Source organism: Cuculus canorus, chromosome 15 (genome assembly GCF_017976375.1).
Source record: "Cuculus canorus isolate bCucCan1 chromosome 15, bCucCan1.pri, whole genome shotgun sequence".
In the NCBI taxonomy this organism is placed as follows: domain Eukaryota; kingdom Metazoa; phylum Chordata; class Aves; order Cuculiformes; family Cuculidae; genus Cuculus; species Cuculus canorus.
Window position 1 is genome coordinate 1,814,250 of NC_071415.1, and position 23,895 is coordinate 1,838,144.

The following is a 23,895-nucleotide window of genomic DNA, read 5'->3' on the forward strand; positions in this document are numbered from 1 at the left end:
CTTCTGACTGGCAGTTCTTTCCATACATGCCTTGAAAGAGGGACCCCATGTTCGAATGTGATGTCCTTAAGCCAATAATGGTTACTGGTTTCTCAGAGCATGTACAGGGAGGGCTGACCACAACCCCTGAGCCTGGGCTGTGGGAGGCTTAGTACCGGGGAATCCCAGCTCCCCTTCCTGCCAGATTTGACTTCTATGAAGTTCAATATTTCAGAGCCAACCTCTCTAACAGGGGAGAACCCAGAGCTGCCTCCGTGCCTTAGAGAGGAAGGAGGGATGGGGAGGGAGGACCTCGGTCTGGCTCTAAGTGTGACGGCGCTGTCGGTTATCTTTATTCCAGAGGCTCTTGCCAGATCCCATCCTGAAGCTGCGGAGGATTATTGGCTTTGGAGGCTGCAGTACAAAGTGGGTCAGTAGCTCAGACGGTTCGGGCAGTTGATGTGTCATCACGGATTGATTTTTCAGAGGCGTGAAAGGCCGCTGAGTGCGACCCTTCCGGCTCTTTTTGATGGGGAAGATGGCCCCAAGGCAGGTGATCATGAGGTTATGTTTGTGCATGGGACTTCTGCTGGTACAGTGGTGAGACAGAATCACAGCATGGTTTGGGTTGGAAGGGACAGAATCACAGAATCACAAGGTTGGAAAGGACCCACTGGATCATCGAGTCCAACCATTCCTATCACTCCCTAAACCATGTCCCTCAGCACTTCATCCACCCGTTCCTTAAACACCTCCAGGGAAGGTGACTCGACCCCCTCCCTGGGCAGCTGTTCCAGTGCCCGATGACTCTTTCTGTGAAGAATTTTTTTCTGATATCCAACCTGAACCTCCCCTGGCAGAGCTTCAGGCCATTCCCCCTTGTCCTGTCCCCCTTGTCCTGTCCCCCTTGTCCTGTCTCCCTGTCACTTGGGAGAAGAGCCCAGCTCCCTCCTCTCCACAACCTCCTTTCAGGCAGTTGTAGAGAGTAATAAGGTCTCCCCTCAGCCTCCTCTTCTCCAGGCTAAATAACCCCAGCTCTCTCAGCCACTCCTCGTAAGACTTGTTCTCCAGCCCCTCACCAGCTTTGTTGCTCTTCTCTGGAGACGCTCCAGAGCCTCAACATCCTTCTTGTGGTAAGGGGTCCTGAACTGAACACAGTATTCGAGGTGCGGTCTCACCAGTGCCGAGTACAGAGGGAGAATAACCTCCCTGGGCCTGCTGGTGACCCCATTTCTGATCCAAGCCAAGATGCAGTTGGCCTTCTTGGCCACCTGGGCACACTGCTGGCTTATGTTCAGTCGGCTGTCAACCAACACCCCCAGGTCCTTCTCCTCCATGCAGCTCTCCAGCCATTCTTCCCCCAGTCTGTAGCGCTGCATAGGGTTGCTGTGCCCCAAGGGACCTCAAAGCCCATCCAGTCCCACCCCCTGCCATGGGCAGGGACACTTCCCACTGGATCAGGGGCTCCAAGCCCCATCCAACCTGGCCTGGAACGCCTCCAGGGATGGGGCAGACACCAGTGCTCTGGGCAACCTGGGCCCCACCCTCACAGTAAAATATTTCTTCCTGAGATCTCATCTCAATCTTCCCCTCTTGCAGCTGAAAACCATTCCCCTCATCCTCTCCCTGCACTGCCTGAGTGTGGGGTCCTCTTAGATCTCATGGCTTCTGCATTTTAACATGTGAAAATCAGAGCCCCTTTGTAGGAGCCTCCAAAGGAAGGGCTGTGTTGGAATATTTTCATGGGACGCTGTGCCTTGGCTGTTAGGATAATAAAGGGTCATTTTCATTTGTCCCCACCAACAACATGATTTCTGTTTTGTCTGCTGATTGTGTAGTAGACGTGATTGTAAATCCACTGAACTCAGTAGGATGTCAGCTGGCCCTTTTCCTTTGGGAGTTAGAAGCGTCCTTGTACAGAAGAGCATCATCTCAGCTGCATGCGTGGGGCACATCTGCTGTTGGAGAAACCTCTGCAAGTCCAGTCCAGGCCCTGGGGCATCTCCAAGGGATTTGCAGCCCTCTCATTCCTGACTTGATCCTGCAGGCACTGTGGACCCGGAGCAGCTCTGTGGTGATCTACCCCTGCCATGCTGTTATAGTGGCCCTGCAAATCCAGACTGGGGAGCAGAGATTCTTCATTGGACACACGGATAAGGTGAGCACAACTCCGTATGTAGCTGTACAGACACCCTGTCCTTGTATTCCAGATGGAGAGAAGATGATCCAAGGGCTGGAGCACCTCCTGTACAAGGACAGGCTGAGAGAGTTGGGGTTGTCCAGCCCAGAGAAGAGAAGGTTCCGAGGAGACCTTAGAGCAGCTTCCAGTCCTGAAAGGGGCTCCAGGAAAGCTGGGGAGGGGCTCTGGATCAGGGGCCGTGGGGGTAGGATATATGGGAATGGTTTTCAGCTGAAAGAGGAGAGATTGAGATGGGATCTTGGGGAGAAATGTTTTGCTGTGAGGGTGGGGAGGCCCTGGCCCAGGTTGCCCAGAGCAGTGGTGGCTGCCCCATCCTTGGAGGGGTTCCAGGCCAGGTTGGATGGGGCTTGGAGCCCCTGATCCAGTGGGAGGTGTCCCTGCCCATGACAGGGGGTGGAACTGGATGGGCTTGGAGTTCTCTTCCAACCCAAACCATTCGGGGGGTCTATGTACCCCCAGTCCCAGCTCCTTGACACCCTCTAACCCAGTGCTTCCAACAGGTGTCTTCGCTGGCCTTCAATGGGAACAGCAACTTGCTGGCTTCCGCGCAGAGTGGTCCCCTGAGCATCATGCGCCTCTGGGACTTCCCAACTGGCAGCTGCCTCTCAGTGTTTAAACCCCACATCCGCTCCATCCTGTCCCTGAGGTGGGTTTCAGCCTGGGTGCGGGGATGCATTCAGGTGGGTTATGTGTTGCGGCATTCAGGTTGTTTCAGTGTTGCAGCACGATAGCTTTTCTGTGCTGTCAACGCATGATAAACCAGGGGTGAATTATAGCTCTCCTTCAGCCTGTATTTATTGCCCAGTCCTGCTGGCGGCTGGCCCAGAACAGCCCATACGCTGCCAGCTCCCTCCTGAGCTCATCCCTCAGGTCCCGCTGTCTCCCCATACCCTGAACTTGTATCCTTTTATCTCTGCTGAGCTGCACTCGGGGTGGCAGGAGCTGCGTTTCACCAGGTGGCCTCTTCTTGCAGCTTCTCCTACAGCGGAGCCGTTCTGTGTGCGGTTGGAAAGGATGGGCACGGCAAAACGGTGAGAACTGAAACTTGGGGGTTTGGAGTGTTCCCTGCTCTGACATATTTTGCAGACAAACCCCTGCTCTGGGCTTTCTTAGACACATCCTTCTCTGTAGTCAGAGGGAGATCCCTTTCTCTTTAGCTGCTTAGAAAATGCTTCCCACCTACCCGATGCTTGCAAGTGTTCATAGACACAATCCTTGGCTGCAAGCAACCAAATACTCTTTGGAAGAAGCCCAGGAGAGCTTCTTGGGCTGAGCTTTGGGGCTTTTCTGTCCCTGCTGTGATCCCTGCTGGGATAATGAAAGCTCTGTGTGATTCTGCCTGTACCCTGCGGGGATCGCTGCAGGCTCACACGCAGCTTCGCCGTCCGCCTCCGTGGCTGTTCTGGCCCAGCGGGTGAAGTGACACATGTTTGTGTGGTATTTTCATTCCAGTACTGAAAGAAGCACCAGGAAAGCTGAGGAGGGGCTCTTTATCAGGGATAGGATGAGGGAAAATGGTTTTCAGCTGAAAGAGGAGAGATTGAGATGAGATCTTAGGGAGAAATATTTTGCTGTGAGGGTGGGAGGCCCTGGCCCAGGTTGCCCAGAGCAGTGGTGGCTGCCCCATCCCTGGAGGGGTTCCAGGCCAGGTTGGATGGGGCTTGGAGCCCCTGATCCAGTGGGAGGTGTCCCTGCCCGTGGCCGGGGGTGGGACTGGGTGGGCTTTGAGATCCCTTCCAACCCAACCCATTCTGTGATTCTATGATTTTGAGGCTTACAAGCAGGTAGTGGAGGAACGAGAATTGAAATGGGAGGTTCAGCACTGACTAGAGCCCAAAACCCTCTTTTTTGTAGCATTTAGGGTAAGATATGAGGTTTAATCTTTCAATTCTGAGCATCACAGGCATCGCTGCTGGAAGGGATGCTGGGCGCTGAAGCTGCCACCCACTGCTGTAGCTGGGGATGACGCAGATCCCACGGGTAGAAGTCAAAAAATAAACTTGTTTCACGGGACTGAGGCTTTTGCTTTCTCAGTGGAACTTGTTTCCTCCTCTGCTCCCTTCCCGACAGCCACCAGCAATCGGCTATGCTGTCTGTGTGCTTGCCTGCAGGAAAAAAACAAACAGCGCTCTGTGTTTTTCCCAGCATACAGCAGAGATCACTGATCCATGTGGGAGCTGGTGTGCAGGAATCAACAGCAGGGTGGGAGAACGGAAGGGACTGGGGACAGGCCAGGAGCACCTCTGCCAGCGTGATGCCTCAGCTGGTGCGGTGATGCTGGGACTGGTTTTCACACAGTTCTAAAACGCAGAGCATCGATTCAGCTGAGTTTCTTCACTATCCGGCTGGAGGCCGCTCACAAGTGGTGTCCCCAGGGCTCAGTGCTGGGTCCAGTCCTGTTCGATATCTTTATCAATGACCTGGATGAGGGGATCGAATGCACCCTTAGCGGGTTTGCAGACGACACTAAGCTGGGAGGAAGTCGATCTGCTGGAGGGTAGGGAGGCTCCAAAGGGATCTGAACAGGCTGAGACCAATGGCATGAGGTTTAACACGGCCAAATGCCGGGTCCTGCACTTGGGGCACAACAACCCTATGCAGCTGCAGACTGGGGGAAGAGTGGCTGGAATGCTGCCTGGAGGAGAAGGACCTGAGGGTGTTGGTTGACAATGGCTGAACATGAGCCAGCAGTGGCCCGGGTGGCCAAGAAGGCCAACGGCATCTTGGTTTGGATCAGAAACAGCGTGGCCAGCAGCGCCAGGGAGGGGATTCTGCCCCTGCACTCGGCACTGGTGAGACCACACCTCGAATCCTGTGCTCAGTTCTGGGCCCCTCACTCCAAGAAGGATGTTGAGGCTCTGGAGTGTGTCCAGAGAAGAGCAATGAGGGTGGGGAAGGGGCTGGAGAACAAGTCTTACGAGGAGCGGCTGAGAGAGCTGGGGTTGTTTAGCCTGGAGAAGAGGAGGCTGAGGGGGGACCTCATTACTCTCTACACTGCCTGAAAGGAGGTTGTGGAGAGGAGGGCGCTGGGCTCTTCTCCCCAGGGACAGGAGACAGGACAAGGGGGAATGGCCTCAAGCTGCGCCAGGGGAGGGTCAGACCAGACATCAGGAAGAAATTTTTCACAGCAAGGGTCATTGGACTGCCCAGGGAGGTGTTGGAGTCCCCATCCCTGGAAGTAATTAAAAGACGGGTGGATGAGGTACTTAAGGACGTGGTTTAGTGGCAGATAGGATGGTTGGACTCGATCTCAGAGGTCTTTTCCATCCTGGTGATTCTATGATTCTGTGATCTTTCCATTGGGGAAATTGCACTCTCACCCCTTGTGGTGGAGCACCCAAACCTGGGATGGAGTGTAGTGCTGGGAGAGCCAGTGCAGCCGGCCACGTGCGACCTCCAGCTCTTGTATCTTGGCAGGCAGAGTTCCCACTCCTGTGTGGGTTTTCTTTCCAAGCCCGAGCCCTGTTGCCAGGCAGCCCTGGGATTTATAACCTATAATTACGGATGCTAGACGAGTGGATTGCCATGCGGCTTTGCAAAGCTGTTGGCCTCTCCTAAACCTTCTATGTGAGAGGGTTTTGCCTCCTCCCCCAGCTTCAACTCCATTATCAACACTTTGTGCCCAGCTCTGGAGCAGGCAGGGTCAGCTGCTGTGATAAAGCTCTTTTGCTGCCGAGGTTTCCACGCTTGAGCAACTCTGCCTTTCTATCTTCTTACTTCAGATGGTGGTGGTATGGAACACTGCTCAGGTGACCCGTGGTGGAGAAGTGGCTGTGCTGGCCAAAGCACACACAGATGTGGACATCCAGGCTTTGAAGATTGCTTTTTTTGATGATACCAGGTAGCGTGCAAAGAAAATAAATCCAAAGCATTGGTTTAGGTGTGGCTGGGAGGGAGTGGTGGTGCTGCAGCCCATCCAGTTGCCAGTCCTGTTCTTGGTCCTCGCTATGAGCTGGTGGTCCTTGGGGCTTGGAGAGTGCTGCCCTGCTCCTCACACAATCTCTCCTGGGACAGGATGGTGTCATGCGGCCGAGACAACATCAGGCTGTGGCGAGTGCGGAGTGGAGCGCTGCGTTCGTGTCCTGTCAATCTGGGCGAGTACCATTCCCTGGAGTTCACTGACTTGGCCTTTGAGGAGGGGCATACGGCTGAGCGGGAGCCGGAGGATCGAACGCTGTAAGGAGCTGCTGGGCTTCACCGTCACCTGTCTGCAGGGCAACCTGATGCTAACATCCTCCTTCGCCCTCTGCAGGAGCGTGGTGCTTTGCTTGGGGACTTCCTGTAAAATCCAGGTGCCTCCAGGAACTGAGGGAGCCTCTCCCCACCCCAGCATGCTTCACGTCCCCAAAGAGGTTCAGCTGCTCGCACACAGCCCAAGAAATGGGTCTTTCCTCTTGCCACGCTGATGTTTTGCCACATTTAGGGAATCTCTTCCCCATCCTGAGATTTGTGGTTGGCTTTCCGGTCACAACAGGAGGAGCATGGTTCGCATCCTCTTGCACACAGGCAGAGACACACGTTGTCGACGTTGTTTTATTGTAATCATCAAAGCCAGACTTTTGTGGCTACCAGAGCTGTGGGCTCAGCTGGCCCCTACCTTCCCCTGGGCTGTGCCCTGTGGCAGAGAGCTTTCTGGCTGAAGTCTGTGCTGAGCTTTTAGCTCTCTTGCTAATTAATGTTTCAAAGGGACAGGAAATAATGGAATGGTTTGGGTCGGAAGGGACCTCCAAGCCCATCCAGTCCCACCCTCTGCCATGGGCAGGGACACCTCCCACTGGATCAGGGGCTCCAAGCCCCATCCAACCTGGCCTTGAACCCCTCCAGGGATGGGGCAGCCACCACTGCTCTGGGCAACCTGGGCCAGGGCCTCCCCACCCTCGCAGCAAAACATTTCTTCCCAAGATCTCATCTCAATCTTCCCCTCTTTCAGCTGAAAACCATTCCCCTCATCCTGTCCCTGCACTCCCTGGTCAAGAGCCCCTCCCCAGCTTTCCTGGAGCCCCTTTCACTGCTGGAAGCTGCTCTAAGGTCTTCCCCACAGCCTTCTCTTCTCCAGGCTGAACAACCCCTACTGTCTCAGCCTGTCCTGGTACAGGAGGTGCTCCAGTCTTTGTGTGGCCTCCTCTGGACTCGCTCCAACACGTAAATAAATAGATTAAAAATAAAGTAAAAGAGGAGACTGACTTGGTTGCAGGTGTGCAGGGCAGCACATAGAAAGGTGCCCTTGAACAATTCGCCTGCCTGTTAGGTTAGTGAGAACCAGAATTCCAGACAGAGTCACCATCCGTGGAGGGGTTCGAAACCATGTAGCTGTGGCGCTTCAGGATGTGGTTTAGCCGGCACGGTGGGGTTGGGCTGGCGGTTGGTCTGGATGAGCCGAGAGGGCTTTTCAACATTAATGATTCTATGATTCTCTGAATTGCTTTATATCAGGCAAACAGTTTAACAGGTAAACCAAGCTGAGTGTTAACCACGCCAGCAGGGTGCCAGAGCAGGACTCTCTCTCTCTCCTTTCCAGCTTCGTCTGCAGCAAGAGTGGCCACGTCTTGGAGGTGGACTACAAGAACATCTGCGTGAGGAGCACCCGGCGCCTTCTGCCTGCCCAGCCCCAGGGCAGCCAGCGGCAGGAGAAGGCAGGCAGCAGCGCAGGTAGGTGCATCTGCAGGCAGAGAGCGTCTCAGTGAGGTCAGAAATGCCAAACTAATCTCTGGTAAAGCCGACCAGCTATTTACCTGCTGCTAAGGTTTATTTTGGGTTGATTAGGTCATTGCTAACTATTTACTTCTTAAGTCCTGCGAATAATCTTCCTTAGCACAGCCAAGTATTTCTGTAAGGATGACTTTCAACGTTTTAAATGCTGATTGCACTTTCAGAGAATCCCTGCTTTAGAAACATGAAACAAGGGCTTAATTTGCTGATGGGAATCTTAATGGAGGGATGCTAAAAAGAGCAAAGCAGACCAAGCAGAAAAAGATGAATTTGGGGATATTTTTCATTCTTCAGCCTGTGCAGAGCGTGTGGGAATCTTTGCTGTTTTCTAAGGAGTAAGGCTTTCAGCTCTTCCATTGTTTCACAGCGGCACGAATTCACTTTCAAGTGCAATTGCTCTGTTATCTTAAATCTCAATGTGTAGTTTGATTTGGCAAATTGAGCTAATTAATCCAGAGTGGACTGCTTTGAGAGGTCTGTAACTCCAGTTCTCGCTTCGTGGGTGAGAAAACACCCAAGAGGAGATGAAACACTGTCCTTGGATGTCCTGGCAGCAGTGCTGACTCTCACCAGTGCTTTGACCAATGGACTTCATGCCTGAATCAAAAAAACCCAACTTCTCTAAATCCCTGTGTTCTCTCTCCCTTCTCACTGTGCTGCAGAGAGGGTTTGAGGCAGGGAAGTGAAAGGGGTTTGTATCTCAGGCAGTCAGTCTAGGACAAGATCCTGTTCAAGGCAAAAATAAGGCGAGGTTTAACAAGTAAGAATTTTCTTTGCCAGGCAAGAGCTGCAGGATGAGAATGTTGGGGTTGTCCTGTCCAGGAATTGGACTTCATGAGCTTTGTGGGTCCCTTCCAACCCAGGGTGTTCTATGATTCTGTGAGTGCTGGAAATGGATGAGAATGGGACATGGGACAAGGACGGGATGTCATCCAGAGGGACCTGGACAGACTGGAGAAGTGGGCCTCTGAGAAACCTCATGAGGTTCAACAAGGCCCAGTGCAAGGTCCTACATCTGGGTCGAGGTGATCCAGTACACGATGGGGGATGATGTGATTGAGGTCGGCCCTGAGGAGAAGGACTTGGGGTGCTGGGAATGAGAAGCTCGACGTGAGCCAGCAATGTGCCGTCACAGACCAGAAACCAACCATGTCCTGGGCTGCATCCAAAGCAGCATGGCCAGCAGGGAGGGAGGGGATTCTGCCTCTCTATTCCTCTCTTGTGAGACTTCATCTGGAGTATTGTGTCCAGTTCTGGAATCCTCAGCAGAAGAAGGAGTTGGAACTGTTGGAACGGGTTCAGAGGAGGCTACAAGGATGATCAGAGGGCTGGAGCACCTCCCATCCGAGGACAGGCTGAGAGAGATGGGGTTGTTCAGCCTGGAGAAGAGAAGGCTCCGAGGAGACCTTATAGCGACGTTCCAGTCGCTATATCTGAAGGGGCTACAAGAAAGCTGGGGAGGGGCTGTTCACAAAGGCTTGTGGTGACAGGACAAGTGGGAACGGATATAAACTGAAGAAGGTCAGATTTAGACTAGACATTAGGAAGAATTTCTTCATCATGGAAATGGGGAGGCCCTGGCCCAGGTTGCCCAGGGAGGTTGTGGCTGCCCCATCCCTGGAGAGGTTCCAGGCCAGGTTGGATGGGGCCTTGGGCAGCCTGATCCAGTGGGAGGTGTCCCTGCCCATGGCATAGGGTTGGAACTGGATGATCTTTAAGGTCTCTTCCAACCTAAACTATTCTGTGATTCTATGTTTCAAGTCTCAAGAAGGGTCGGCTGAGCCTCTTCAGCCTCTCTTGTCAGTGGGAATCCTGGCTCTTGCTCCTGAGACTTGGGCTGCTGGTTCAGATGGCCCATTGGACTTGGATCTGGGATGGGGCAAACCTCAGTTAAATTGTCTTGTTTCAACAACAGTGTTGGGGTTTGGGTTTTCAGGCCCTGGAATCGCTATAAACAGTATTAGCATCTCCTCAAGCTTCTGTGCCACGGGATCAGAGGATGGCTACCTGCGGCTGTGGCCACTGGACTTCTCAGCTGTTATCTTGGAGGCAGGTGAGTAGAGGCGGGAGCCATGTTTCTGAGCTCCATTCCCTGACAGGACCCAAGGGAATGGCAGGAAGATGCCAGGGGAGGGTTAGGTTGGACATCAGGAGCAGGTTCTTTCCCCAGAGGATGGTGGAGCCCTGGAACAGCTTCCAGGGAAGCATCCACGGTGCCAAACCTGCCAATATTCCAGAAGCATTTGGCCAAGGCCCTCTGCCCCACAGTTGGGGCGTCCTGTGCAGGGACAGGAGCTGGACTCAATGGTCCTTGGGGGTCCCTTCCAACTCAGGACGTTCTATGAGTCTATGATTCACCACATCTCCTGGTGCTGCAAAGCCAGAGCTGCACTGCCACATCTCCTAAAGCAATTCTCATGAACAAAGAGGGCCACAAAGATGATACGAGGGTGGAGCACCTCCTGTACAGGCTGAGAGAGTTGGGGTTGTTCAGCCTGGGGAAGAGAAGGCTCCAGGAAGAACTTACAGCAGCTTCCAGTGCTGAAAGGGGATCCAGAAAAGCTGGGGAGGGGCTCTGGATCAGGGAGATGATGAGGGAGAATGGGTTTAAGGTGAAAGAGGGAAGATTTAGGCTGGATATAAGGAAGAAATACTTCACAATGAAGGTGGGGAGGCCCTGGCCCAGGTTGCCCAGAGCAGTGGTGGCTGCCCCATCCCTGGAGGGGATTCAAGGCCAGGTTGGATGGGGCTTGGAGCCCCTGATCCGGTGGGAGGTGTCCCTGCCCATGGCAGGGAGTGAGACTGGATGTCCCTTCTGACCCAAACCGTGCTGTTATTCTATGCTTCTATGATGTTTTTATGCCTGCTGTCTCTAGGGGTGACTGGCTTGGAAGTCATCTACTTCAACAATTATTCACGTTCATTCTTGTAACTGGGAGGGGAGGATCTCCTGGGTGAGAGCAGGTGCTGTGTCTCGATTCCTGTGCCCTTACACCCATAGCTCATGTGTCCATGAAAAATTAGGGGAGAAGTCAAGCAGGTTTTCACTATATTTGAAACAATTACCGTAACAACAGAGCCCGGGGACTTCTAGAAAGGGCACAGACTAACTTGTCGCTAAACTCAAACCTGCAGGCATTCAACCTTCAGACTGTAGAGTACTCATTCTTATGTGTTTTACTTTCCGAAAGGTGGATCTGATGTGGTAGCGCTGTTCCTGCTGCTCCTTTTCCAGAGCGGGTTGCTGACTCCTGTGTCTTTCCCTAGAGCACGAGGCTCCGGTGAGTTGTGTCTCCATCAGCCCCGACAGTCGCAAGGTCTTGTGCACGACCGCTGCTGGCAATCTGGGCTGCCTGGACATCCAGTCCCGGGACTACAACACCCTCATGCGCTCCCACGAGGACTCCATTTTGGCATTCTCGGTAGAGGGGGTTTGGAAGCAGCTGGCAACGGTGTCTCAGGACCATACCATCCGCATCTGGGACCTGGTCTCCATGGAGCAGGTAGAGATGGGAGTCAGGAGGTGTCTCGCATTTATTAATAGCCTGCCTGGTCCCTGTTGAGTTACTGAAGCTCCACAGTTCAAGTTTACGCTGAAGGGTCTGGAGAACAGGGGTTGTGGGAGCAGCTGAGGGCCCTGGGGCTGTTCAGCCTGGAGAAGAGGAGGCTGAGGGGAGACCTCATCGCTCTCTGCAGCTCCTGGAAAGGAGGTTGGAGCGAGCTGGGTGCTGGGCTCTGCTCCCAAGTAACAAGGGATAGGACGAGAGGAAATGGCCTCAAGTTGCATCAGGGGATATTTAGATTGGATATTAGGAAAGATTCCTTCACAGAAAGGGTTCTTGGGCCCTGGCAGAGGCTGCCCAGGGAGGTGGTGGAGTCCCCATCCTGGAGAGATTTAAAAGACGGGCAGTGGAGCTGCTCAGGGATCTGCTCAGTGGTGGACAGGGATGGTTGGACTCAATGTTCTTGAAAGTCTTTTCCAACCTAATCCTCTCTGAAGCACAGAGTGCTACCATGGGCAAGAATTCCTTCTGAAATGTGGAGTTCTGAGTTTTAGCTTAATGCATAAGTTGGCCTTGGCTTCTGACAGTTTTGTTAAACAAAGATATTTTCATAGTGTCACAGAATCCTGGAATGGTTTGGGTCAGAGGGGACCTCAAAGCCCATCCAGTCCCACCCCCTGCCACGGGCTCCCACTGGATCAGGCTGCCCAAGCCCCATCCAACCTGGCCTTGGACACCTGAAGGGTGGGGCAGCCACCACTGCTCTGGGCAACCTGGGCCAGGGCCTCCCCACCCTCACAGCAAAACATTTCTTTCTAAGATCTCATCTCAATCTTCCCCTCTTTCAGCTGAAAACCATTCCTCTCATCTTGTCCCTGCACTCCCTGATCCAGAGCCCTCCCCAGCTTTCCTGGAGCCCCTTTCCATACTGGAAGCTGCTCTATGGTCTCCCTGTAGCCTTCTCTTCTCCAGGCTGAACAATCCCAACTCTCTCAGCCTGTCCTTGCACAGGAGGTGCTCCAGCCCTTGCGTAATCTCCGTGGCCTCCTCTGGCCTCGTTCCAACAGCTCCATGTCCTTCCTGTGCTGAGGATGATTCTATGATCTATGAATTTTATTTTCTTCCACCTTTCAAATATTGCTTTAACACAAACCCATAACTGCCAAGGCCTTTATCCAAGTGCCCAAAGACCTCGGACTTCACTGGGCTTTGGATCCACCCATGTAGGATGAGGGTCATGTTGTGGGAGATGCTCACGGTGGAGGTTGGAGGCTGGTGAGTGGGTACGACTGCCAGGCAGAGCTTTCTCCAGCTCTGTGCCTTCAGTGTGTCTCTTCCACACAGCTGTACGACTTCACGGCTGCAGAGGAGATGCCGTGTGCTGTGGCCTTCCACCCTACCCAGCAGATCCTGGCCTGTGGCTTTGACAGCGGGATGGTACGGATCTTCAGCCTGGCTGCTTCCGATCTCCTGGTGGAGCACAAGTAAGTGCATGCAATGGGGGCTGTGCCGGGGCAGGAACAGGTCTGGCCGAGGAGGTCCTGGCAAGAGCCACAGTCATCATTGTGGAGGTGGGAAAAGCATTTTCTTGAGCTCATGTCCCAGTGGAATGGCTTTCAGGCAGAGATGATCTGCTCTCCCAAGGCTCTGCGTGGTAAAAGTCCAACCTGCGAGGTCTGTGAGGGCTTTCTTTGGGGCTTCCTGGTGGACAGTTGGCCACCAGTAGGACAAGGCTTGTCCTAGAGAGCAGCTGAACCCTTGCAAGCCTGGGCGTAGGAAGCAGGTGATGCTCCAAAGGGAAAAGGGACTGTGTCCCACCCAGGGGCAGCTGGAGCTCTGCTCTGCGTGGTTTTCCAAGAAGACTAGAGCGTGGCTTGTCCTTGGCTGCTGTGGCTTATCGTCCTCTGCCTGCCCTGGTTTATTTTGCTGCCCTGGGTTCTTCGAGGTGCTACTGGGGCTTTGTTTGTTTGTTCTCCTCCCCTCTTTCATGTTTCCTGCCTTCTTCCAGGCAGCACCGCACTGTGGTCACCGGGCTGACCTTCTCTCCGGATGGCAAGTTCATGTTCAGCTCCTGTTTGCAGGGAACACTGGCTCTTTACAGCTGCGTGGAGCAGAAAAGCCACATCCAGAGAGTCCTGGGTAAGACTCTGGACTTCTGGGTTGCCTTCCTTCTTTTTTTTTTGGCAGCACAGCACCAAAGCCAAACCAGACTCAGCCTACTCAGAGAGATATCCCAGGGAACAAGGGGTAGGACAAGAGGATATGGCCCCAAGTTGCACCAGGGCAGCTTTAGGTTGGATATTAGGAAATGTTCCTTTATTGACAGAGCAGTGAAGCCCTGGCAGAGGCTGCCCAGGGTGGTGGTGGAGTCTCCATCCCCGGAGGGGTTCTAAATGTGTAGCTGTGGCACTTGGAAATGTGGTTTAGCCGGCACGGTGGGGCTGGGCTGACGTTTGCACTGGATGAGCTGAGAGGGCTTTTCCAACCTTAACAATTCTATGATTCTACAAAATGTGCAGTTGAAGTTGGTGGAGAAGGAGCAGGGGCTCGGAGATCAGAGGATTTGTGCAAAATCACCCGAGTTTGGTGTCAGCACTGCAGCTGAACCTTCACATTTGGACTCTGCTGTGAACCTGGTGATGTTCCAGAGGCAGAACAAGGGGATTTTGGTAATGGAATAAATAGAGAGAATAACTCCAACGTCTGACATCTGCTGTAAACACAGCACAGCAGAGGAGAAAGAGTCTGACAGGTTCCTGGAGTGTGTGGAAGAGAACTTTTTGACACAACTGGTAAGCAAGCCTAGCCAGGGAGGTGCCTTGCTTGACCTGCTGTTTGCAAACAGAGAAGGATGGGTGGGAGATCTGGTGGTTGGAGACCGTCTTGGGCTTAGAGATTGTGAAATGATAAAGTTCTTGCTTGTCCATCGAGTGGGGCCAGCAAAACCACTGCCATGGACTTCCACAGGGCAGACTTTGACCTGTTCGGGGTTGAGAGAGTCCCCTTGGGAGGCAGTCCTGAATCATAGAATCATAGAGTAGTTTGGGTTGGAAGGGACCTTAAAGCCCATCCAGTTCCAACCCCCTGCCATGGGCAGGGACACCCCACTAGATCAGGCTGCCCAAGGCCCATCCAACCTGGACTTGGACAAAGGGATCCAGGAAGTATGAATGTTCTTCAAGAAGGGAAACTTTAAGGCACAGGGCAGTCTGTCCCCATGCACTGCAAGACAAACCAGCAGGGGAGACTGGCCCAGTTGAATGGGGAACTTTTGCTGGGACTCAATATAAGAATCCTCAACATAAGAAGGAGATAGAGCTGTTGGAACAGGTCCAAAGGAGGCTACAAGGATGATCCAAGGGCTGGAGCACCTCCTATATGACGACAGGCTGAGAGAGTTGGGGTTGTTCGGCCTGGAGAAGGCTCCGAAGAGACTTTAGAGCAGCTTCTGGTACTGGAAGGGGCTACAAGAAAGCTGGGGAGGGGCTGTTTACAAAGGCTTGTGGTGATAGGACAAGGAGGAACAGGTATGAACTGGAGAGGGGCAAATTTAGGCTAGACATAAGGAGGAATTTCTTCACCATGAGAGTGGGGAGGCCCTGGCCCAGGCTGCCCAGAGCAGTGGTGGCTGCCCCATCCCTGGAGGTGTTCCAGGCCAGGTTGGATGGGGCCTTGGGCAGCCTGACACAGTGGGAGGTGTCACTGCCCATGGCAGGGGTTGGAACTGGATGGGCTTAGAGGTCCCTTCCAACCCAAACTGTTCTATGATTCTGTGATTCTATGACTCAAGATGAAAGAGAGAGTTTACCACTGATAATTGATGGTTGGACTGTGTGATCTTAGAGGTCTTTTCCAACATTAATGATTCAATGCTTCTGTGGCTTTCTAAGCCCTTTGGGTCTCTCTGCCCACCAGACCAACCTCAGCGTGGTGGGGTTCAGCACTGACCTCATTCAGGCTGAACCAAGCTGCAGCTGAGATATTCCATCCTGAGCTCAGTGTCACATCTTCTTGTAACATTAAAATATAAGGACTAAATTGAATTTCATGCCCTTGACATTGTTCTGCTCACCTTGAAACCCACCCACCCATCCCCCAGCGTTCAGTCAGGCGACAAGACCTTGTCTTTGAGGTCATTCACTGAACGCTTTGGGTGTTGCGGATAAAATTGGTATCATCTTCTACAACAGAGGTTCCTTCCCTCTCAGGTCAGAACGTTAACCCAAGGCTGATTTGGAGATGGGAGAAGCTGCACCTCCTGGTCAGCAGCACCATCACAGGGTGGGCTGGTTGCAGCATGGGCTTTGCTCCTCTCTTTATCCTCTCTCTCGCTGTGGCTCTCAGGCAATGTGGTGGCCCGAGATGTTGGGAGCAGTCCTGATGCTTTGGTGGTCAGTGAGGACAGCCGTCTCTTGGCCTTCGTGGGTCCTTCCAAGCACGTTGTGACCGTGATGGAGGCCTGCTCTCTAGACGAGGTACCCAGCGGGGACCCCTCCTTCCTGGGGGAGGGTGGGGATGGCAGCCCGTGCCACAGGGGCTGCATCAGATCAGATAGACTTTGGGCAACAGTGATGTTGGAGAAGACCCTTCCCTGCACAACAGATGCTTGCTCAGGGTGCTTACAGGGAGGTTTGTTTTCCATTATGCGCAATAAGTATAGTCTCTTCTTCTTCAGATTCGTTCCTCTCCAGAAACATCATTTGGAGCTGATTTGTGGTTAGGTTCCTGGGCAGCAGGGATGTTGCCTGGAGCCTGCAGCCCCTCATTTGGTGGGAAGGGAAGGGTCTGGGGGCTCCATAGCCTCGTGTTAGGAGAGTCACGAGGGCAGTCCTAAGTCTTCCACTCTACTTGCTGCAGGATGTTTGTTCAGTAGCTCCTTGTTTCACAGCTGCTGAGGGTGGATATCAGCATTCTCGATGTGACCAGCACAGTCCTGGACTCCGCAGTGAGACTCTGCTTTGCTCCGGTGCCTCAAGGCGAGCTCCTGGTGTCCACAGCTTCCAATAAAATCCTTGTGCTTGATGCAGAAACAGGACGACTGGTGCGAGAGGTAGGGTGTCAGGAAGTTCATCCACTGAGGTCTCATGCCATGTGGCACTTGACGCACTTCGTGTCGGGCCAGAGTAGGGTTGAGTTCATACTGGACTTCACAGGCTACAAAGAAACAGAAGTGGCAAGCACATAGCTCACCCGGTGCGGTCGTGCTCAGGGTGGGCTTGAGCTTGACCATGTTTTCTGAGCTGTCACCCTCCTGTCCTCTCGCTGAAGCGTAAGTAAGGACATAAACTTTCTCAGTGAATGCTGGTGGTGCTGTTCCTTGTCCTCAGGTGTCTCCTGTGCACAAGCTCTCCTGTTCTTCCTTGGCTCTCAGCAACGATGGCAGATACCTGCTCACTGCTGGTGATAAGGTTATCAAAGTGTGGGACTACCAGATGCGCTTCGATGTCAACTTCCAGGTATGTAAAGGGAGGGAAGGGGTTGGTATTGCCCTGAGCAATTGTTTCTGGAGAAGAAAGCATCAAATGTCCTCCGCGTGCCTTGGCAAACTGTCCCAGTCCCAGTTTGCCCAACAGCTGACAAATGCAGCCGTATTCCCACAGTGAAAATGCGCATCAGTGAGCCAAATGCCTCCAAACAGATCTGAGCTTAGGTGGGCAAGAAGGCCACCAGCATCCTGGCTGGGATCAGCCATGGCGTGGCCAGTAGGAGCAGGGCAGGGATCGTCCCCTGCACTCGGCGCTGGGGAGGCTGCACCTCGAATCCTGGGTCAGTTTTGGGACCTTCACTCCAAGAAAGACCTTGAGGGGCTGGAGCGCATCTGGAGAAGGGAACGGAGCTGGGGAAGGGTCTGGAGAACAGGGACTGTGGGAGCAGCTGAGGGCCCTGGGGGTGTTTATCCTGGAGAAGAGGAGGCTGAGGGGAGACCTCATCGCTCTCTGCAGTTCCTGGAAAGGATGTTGGAGCGAGGTGGGTGCTGGGCTCTGCTCCCAAGTGACAGGGGATGGGACAAGAGGAAATGGCCTCAAGTTGTGCCAGGGGAGGTTTAGATTGGCAATTAGGAAACATTTCTTCACTGACAGAGCAGTGAAGCCCTGTCAGAGGCTGCCCAGGGCAGTGGGGGAGTCTCCATCCCTGAAGGGATTCAAAAAACATATAGCCATGGCACTTTGGGACGTGGTTTAGCCGGCACGGTGGGGTTGGGCTGACAGTTGGACTGAATGAGCCTAGAGGGCTTTTCCAATTTCAATCATTCTATGATTCTTTGTGCTGGGGGATGGACCCACCCAGAGAAAATGGCTCGCCCAGGGTTTCAGAAATGTTGAGAATTAGGATAAGACCCTGGGGGGTTTCAGCATCTGCTTGTTTCTCCAGATCAGCGTGATGAAGGTCAGCCCTAGTTCTGAGCACTGTGTGGTGTGGTGCTGGCCTTTGGGGGCATCACAGCATCATGAAGTGGTTTGGGTTGGAAAGGATCTCAAAGCCCATCCAGTTCCACCCCCTGCCATGGGCAGGGACACCTCCCACTGGATCAGGGGCTCCGAGCCCCATCCAACCTGGCCTTGAACCCCTCCAGGGATGGGGCAGCCACCACTGCTCTGGGCAGCCTGGGCCAGGGCCTCCCCACCCTCTCAGCAAAACATTTCTCTCTAAGATCATACCTGAGTTTCTCCTCTTTCAGCTTCAAGCCGTTCCCCCTCATCCTATCCCTTCCCTCACTGCTCAAGAGCCCCTCTCCAGCTTTCCTTCTGCTGAGGAGTGTGGACATTGGCTGTGCGGGGCAGGGAGCACAGTGACCCTTACCCTGATAGGACGGGATGGAGAAGCTCAAGGAGTGCTCTCTCCCAGGTCTACATCGGGCACTCGGAGCCAGTGCACCGGGTGGCCTTCACCCCAGACCAACGGCACGTCATCAGCGTTGGAGATGCCATCTTCCTCTGGGATTTCCTGGCTCTGCCTGCAGAGGGGTCACCCCCAGCTGAGTAAGTGCCTTCCCCTGCCCCCTCACCTCCCCTGTCCCATCCTCTCTCGCTGTAACCCTGGTTTCCTTGCCTTTCCAGGGCTTGTTTCTCCAAGTCTGCTCTGCTGCTGGGAGCAGGTGAGTTCTCCTCCTCACAGGAGTTGTGCTGGCCACCAGGTTGGCGGCTCTTCCACAGCTGCTTCTCATGGCAGAGGGCAGGGGTTGGGAGTTTTGGTTCTTTCCCTCAGGGAGTCACATAGTAGAGGGCAACTAATTAGCCCGAAAGAGTCATCTCCAATTAACAAGCACCCCGTAGTGGGAATCTGCCTGCCAAGGAGGTGATGTTCTGAGCAGAGCTGCTCTGGGTTTTCTGGTAGGTCTTTCGGCTTTCGCCTTCTGTCTTTCTCTGCCTCCATCTCTTCTGTCTTCTCTTTCCCTACCCTCTCTGTCCTTCTCTGTCCATCCCTTTCTTGAAGGACAGAGAAGTGGCTCCTCCTGTGTAGGAGGAAGCTGGAAAAATGAGATTGGAGCTGTCATTACTGATCAACCCAGAAGGATGAGAGGATCTGAAGGATGGAAGATGTTACAACAAAGCCTTTTCCTTTCACAGAAGGGAGCTCTGAGGAGCTAAAGGATGCCTCTGATATACCTCGGCAGACGGTTCCTCTGCCATTCTTGTCCTCGCCACCATGTTTGGATGTCAGCTCTGTCCACCAAGCAGGATGTCAAAGTAAGAGCAACTGCTAGCAGTTTTTGCTTTAGGAAAAACTCCTTTCACCCTCGGAGCCATCCCTGCCCCGATTCCCTTCCTGCAGGCTGGCAGCCCAGTCTGCACTTCCTTTCTCCTAACTTGGACCAAGACAGTCAGAGATGTTGAGATTCAGCACCACTTTATCCTCCAGTTTGTAGACAAAGCTGCTGGCGCGGCTTCTCTGAGGGCTGTGGTGAATACCTTGCTGGCCCTGCCCAGGAGATGTCTGCTTTGTCCTCCACCCTAACAGATGGGCTATTAGGCAGAGAAGAACGATACTGCCAGAACTGAAGGGTTGGTCACACCTCAAGTGGTCCTGAAAGACATGGATGGCTCTGTCCTTCCACTGATTTTCCTCGTCAGGTATTTTCTCCGAGTCGGACAAAGAGGAGGAAGCAGCTCTGCCAGGATGCAGCAGGATGGTAGCGAATGGAGACAAAGATGCCTCAGTCCTTGTGGTGGAGTCGGTCAGGAGCAAGGAGCTCGTTGTGAGGCCCAAAGTAAGGCAGGAGAGCTCGAGGTCTCCCAGAGAATCAGCAAACGGTAAATCTGGAGTATTCCCTTCTTGTGCAGAGCTTGGCTCCTTAGGGACACGATGTGTGTGGGCCTTGGGCTGTCCCTGAGAAATAAAGATTATTAGTTTGATACAGACTTACCCAGACACGTGCTGCAAGGTGTGAGACGAAAGGCAGCAATGGGTTCCTCAGGGCTCTTCCCTGGGGTGTAGTTTTGCAAGGGAAGACAGCATTGAGGGATGCTCACGTTGGTCCCCAAGGCTGCTTGTTTTCCTGGCTCTTTCGTTGCTGCTGCTTCTAGGCATGCCAGAAGCTGCTCTTCAGCTTGGAGCCAATATCATGAAGTGATAGTGGCACATTCTATTAAACCCGGCTGAAATTAAAGCTCCCGATGTCTCTATTAATAGACGCTCAGCCTCAAAGCTGCAGCAGTCCAGGGCGAGCTGCCAGAAGCAGGCAGCTGCCTGCGCTCAGCCCCGGGCAGGACTTGTTGCAGAGCTTCAACATAAAACCGTGCCACCACCACTCACCTTAAAGACCTCTTCCTAGCTGTGAAGCTCATGCTTTTGCAGCGCTGCCTGGGGCATGCCCTCGGAATCAGAATCGTTGGGTTGGAAAAGACCTTACAGATCATCAACTCCAACTGTACCTGTCTACTACTAAATCATGTCCCCAGGCACCTCATCTACTCGCCTCTTAAACCCCTTCAGGGATGGGGACTCCACCACCTCCCTGGGAAGCCTCTGCCAGGGCCTGAGAACTCTTTCTGTGAGGAAGTTTTTCCTAATGTCCAATCTAAACCTCCCTTCACGCAGCTTGAGGCCATTCCCTCTTGTCCTATCGCCTATCACTTAGGAGAAGCGACCCACATTCACCTCTTTGCACACTGCTTTTAGGTAGCTGTAGAGAGGAAACAGGCTGGAGAACTTCTAGCGACCTTCCAGCACCTGAAGGGGCTACAAGAAAGCTGGAGAGGGACTTTTTACAAATGCTTGTAGCGACAGAACGAGGGGCAATGCGTATAAACTGGAGAGGGGCAGATTTAGACTGGACATAAGGAGGAATTCCTTCATGATGAGAGTGGGGAGGCCCTGGCCCAGGTTGCCCAGGGAAGATGTGGCTGCCCCATCCCTGGAGGTGTTCAAGGCCAGGTTGGATGGGGCTTTGAGCCCCTGATCCAGTGGGAGGTGTCCCTGCCCATGGCAGGGGGTGGAACTGGATGGGCTTTAAGGTCCCTTCCAACCCAAACTATTCTATGATTCTCTGTTTGCAGTGTGGTGTGGCTGAGTGGGGTGATGCAGGGAGATGGCTGTTCCTCTCTTCTTCCTGGAATGCTGGTGCTTTTCCTATGGTCGGCTGGGTAGGAGCATTTGCGATGCTGCAGTCTGATTTTTGCCTCGGATGTGTGTGTATGCACACATGGAGAGCAAGCCACAGCTTACCTGTTGCTCCCAAAGCATTCCCAGGAGCACCATCCCATAAACAATGTGTTCTTTGTGTGGCAGAACCCAGAAAGGAGACCAAAAGTCCCAAGTCCCGGTGCTCCATCCGCCCAGATTCTTACCGGCATTTCACTCCTCGCTTCAAGGCATCGGTGCTCCCGCAGGTGAGAGTTGGGCCAGGGCTGGTAAATGAACCATGTCCTGGGCTGCATCCACAGCAGTGGGACCGGCACGGAGAGGGAGGGGATTCTGTCCCTCTGCTCTGCTCTGCTCTGGTGAGTCCCCACTTGGAGTCCTGCATTCAGCTCTGGAGTCCTCAGCACAGAGAGGACAAGGAGCTCTTGGAGCCAGTCCAGAGGAGGCCACAGAGATGATCCAAGGGCTGGAGCAACCCCTGTACAAGGACAGGCTGAGAGAGTTTGGTTTGTTCAACCTGGAGAAGAGAAGGCTGCGGGCAGAGCTTAGAGCAGCTTCCAGGATGGAAAGGGGCTCCAGGAAAGCTGGGGAGGTACTCTGGATCAGCAAGGGCAGGGACAGAATGAGGGGAATGGTTTGAAGCTGGAAGAGGAGAGATTGAGATGAGATCTTGGGGAAAAATGTTTTGCTGTGAGGGTGGGGAGGCCCTGGCCCAGGTTGCCCAGAGCAGTGGTGGCTGCCCCATCCCTGGAGGGGTTCCAGGCCAGGTTGGATGGGGCTTGGAGCCCCCGATCCAGTGGGAGGTGTCCCTGCCCATGGCAGGGGGTGGAACTGGATGGGCTTTGAGGTCCCTTCAACCCAAACCATTCCATGATTCTATGAGATTCAGAACTGTTTCCATTTTGTTCTCTGTGTAAAAGCAATTGTGAAAGATACCCCTGGGCTTGATGTTCAATTAGAAACTCCTAACGTTAGGTCCCCTTTCTCCTCCTCACGCAGCTCTTTCTAGACTAGTAAAAAGTGAGTTGCGATCAATTCTCTCTCTGTTCAGCGAATCTGCATACATTTTTATTCAAACCAAATGGAAATGGCATGTGCTGTTGAAAGTGAAAGGCGTGTGAGCAATAAAGTGATTCATTGTGTACCCATATTTGCGAGCAGATGCGTTGGCAGAGCAGGCTGGGGAAGGCAATCCATGGAGTGTAGTGAAGAGAGGCAAGGCACAGCTCTCGCTCTGTTCAAAACAAAGCAATAATAAAACAGAAACTTAACTCAATCTTTTCCAAAGCTCTGCTCTTCACAATGCTGGGAGAAGAGCTCCGTTTGCCTCATGACCTCAATTCTCTCCTCTCTCCCTCCACCTGGTAGCATTTTTTTCTCCTTGCTGTATTTTTATTGAAACATCTGCATCCCCAAGTCAGCAAAACACATTAAACTCACATCATGAAGATGATGTGAGGGCTGGAGCACCTCCCATATGAGGACGGGCCAAGAGAGTTGGGGTTGTTCAGCCTGGAGAAGAGAAGGCTGTGGGGAGAGCTTAGAGCAGCTTCCAGTGCTGAAAGGGGCTCCAGGAAAGCTGGAGAGGGGCTCTGGATCAGGGAGGGCAGGAGTAGGGGAAGAGGGAATGGCTTTAAGCTGCAAGAGGGGAGATTGAGATGAAATCTTGGGGAGAAATGTTTTGCTGTGAGGGTGGGGAGGCCCTGGCCCAGGTTGCCCAGAGCAGTGGTGGCTGCCCCATCCCTGGAGGGGTTCAAGACCAGGTTGGATGGGGCTTGGAGCCCCTGATCCGGTGGGAGGTGTCCCTGCCCATGGCAGGGGGTGGAACTGAATGGGCTTTGAGATCCCTTCAACCCAACCAATCCACGATTCTATGAACACCTTCCCAGCAGACTTAGCAGCTGCCCATCGCTGGGCAGTCACTGCCAGCCTGGTTTTTGCCGCATCTGAAAACATCCGTGCCTGGTTTTTCTGGTGCAGTTTCTGTTTTGTATATCTGAGTGTGCACTTTGGTGTTCATCTGTTGCTGTGTGGAACATGAACTGTGTAAGTTCGAGCATGATTTATGTGTGTGCTTGCAGTTATGCTTCCTCTTTCATGAGTGTTGCCTGTACCTGACTGGGCCATCCTTCCTACAGCTTATTTTAAGCCAGTGTCTGTTTTTCTCGTAGAGTTTCTTATCTCCTCCAGCTGGCAGGGAGGTCCTGAAGCTGAAAGCAGTGATTGGCTACAACGGGAACGGCAGAGGGAATATGGTGTGGGACCCAGACACAGGTAGGCTGGGAAGCACACAGGTACCACAACCAGCGGGATGGGGTTCAACAAAGCCAAGTGCCGGGTACTGCACTTGGGACACAACAGCCCCGTGCAGCTCCAGGCCTGGGGAAGAGCAGCTGGAAAGCTGCTGGGCAGAAAAGGCCCCGGGAGTGCTGGGTGACAGTGGCTGAAGATGAGCCAGCAGTGGCCCAGGTGGGCGAGAAGGCCACCAGCATCCTGGCTGGGATCAGCCATGGGGTGGCCAGCAGGAGCAGGGCAGGGATCGTCCCCTGCACTCGGCGCTGGGGAGGCTGCACCTCGAATCCTGGGTCACTTTTGGGCCCCTCACTCCAAGAAAGACCTTGAGGGGCTGGAGCGCATCCAGAGAAGGGAACGGAGCTGAGGAAGGGTCTGGAGAACAGGGGCTGTGGGAGCGGCTGAGGGACCTGGAGGTGTTTATCCTGGAGAAGAGGAGGCTGAGGGGAGACCTCATCGCTCTCTGCAGCTCCTGGAAAGGAGGTTGGAGCGAGGTGGGTGCTGGGCTCTGCTCCCAAGTGACAAGGGATGGGATGAGACAAGATGGCCTTAAGTCACACCAGGGGAGGTTTAGATTGGATATTAGGAAAGATTCCTTCATGGAAAGGGTTCTCGGGCCCTGGCAGAGGC

The 23,895-nt window shown here is 53.5% G+C and overlaps 1 protein-coding gene across 2 annotated transcripts in view; it reads left to right on the forward strand.

Annotated features, from left to right (window-relative positions):
• Positions 1-23,895, forward strand: part of WDR90 (WD repeat domain 90) — a 47,969-nt gene that overhangs the window by 8,138 nt on the left and 15,936 nt on the right. For both annotated transcript variants that reach the window (XM_054080507.1, XM_054080508.1), the window contains exons 10-29: positions 341-409; positions 2,027-2,137; positions 2,680-2,825; positions 3,153-3,210; positions 5,902-6,020; positions 6,194-6,355; positions 7,698-7,828; positions 9,825-9,941; positions 11,156-11,391; positions 12,736-12,875; positions 13,400-13,530; positions 15,736-15,866; positions 16,280-16,441; positions 16,719-16,847; positions 18,238-18,371; positions 18,450-18,487; positions 18,960-19,079; positions 19,464-19,643; positions 21,121-21,221; positions 23,145-23,247. In XM_054080507.1, the coding sequence (XP_053936482.1) occupies positions 341-409; positions 2,027-2,137; positions 2,680-2,825; positions 3,153-3,210; positions 5,902-6,020; positions 6,194-6,355; positions 7,698-7,828; positions 9,825-9,941; positions 11,156-11,391; positions 12,736-12,875; positions 13,400-13,530; positions 15,736-15,866; positions 16,280-16,441; positions 16,719-16,847; positions 18,238-18,371; positions 18,450-18,487; positions 18,960-19,079; positions 19,464-19,643; positions 21,121-21,221; positions 23,145-23,247 (2,518 nt within the window). The remainder of the gene's footprint in view (positions 1-340; positions 410-2,026; positions 2,138-2,679; positions 2,826-3,152; positions 3,211-5,901; positions 6,021-6,193; positions 6,356-7,697; positions 7,829-9,824; positions 9,942-11,155; positions 11,392-12,735; positions 12,876-13,399; positions 13,531-15,735; positions 15,867-16,279; positions 16,442-16,718; positions 16,848-18,237; positions 18,372-18,449; positions 18,488-18,959; positions 19,080-19,463; positions 19,644-21,120; positions 21,222-23,144; positions 23,248-23,895) is intronic.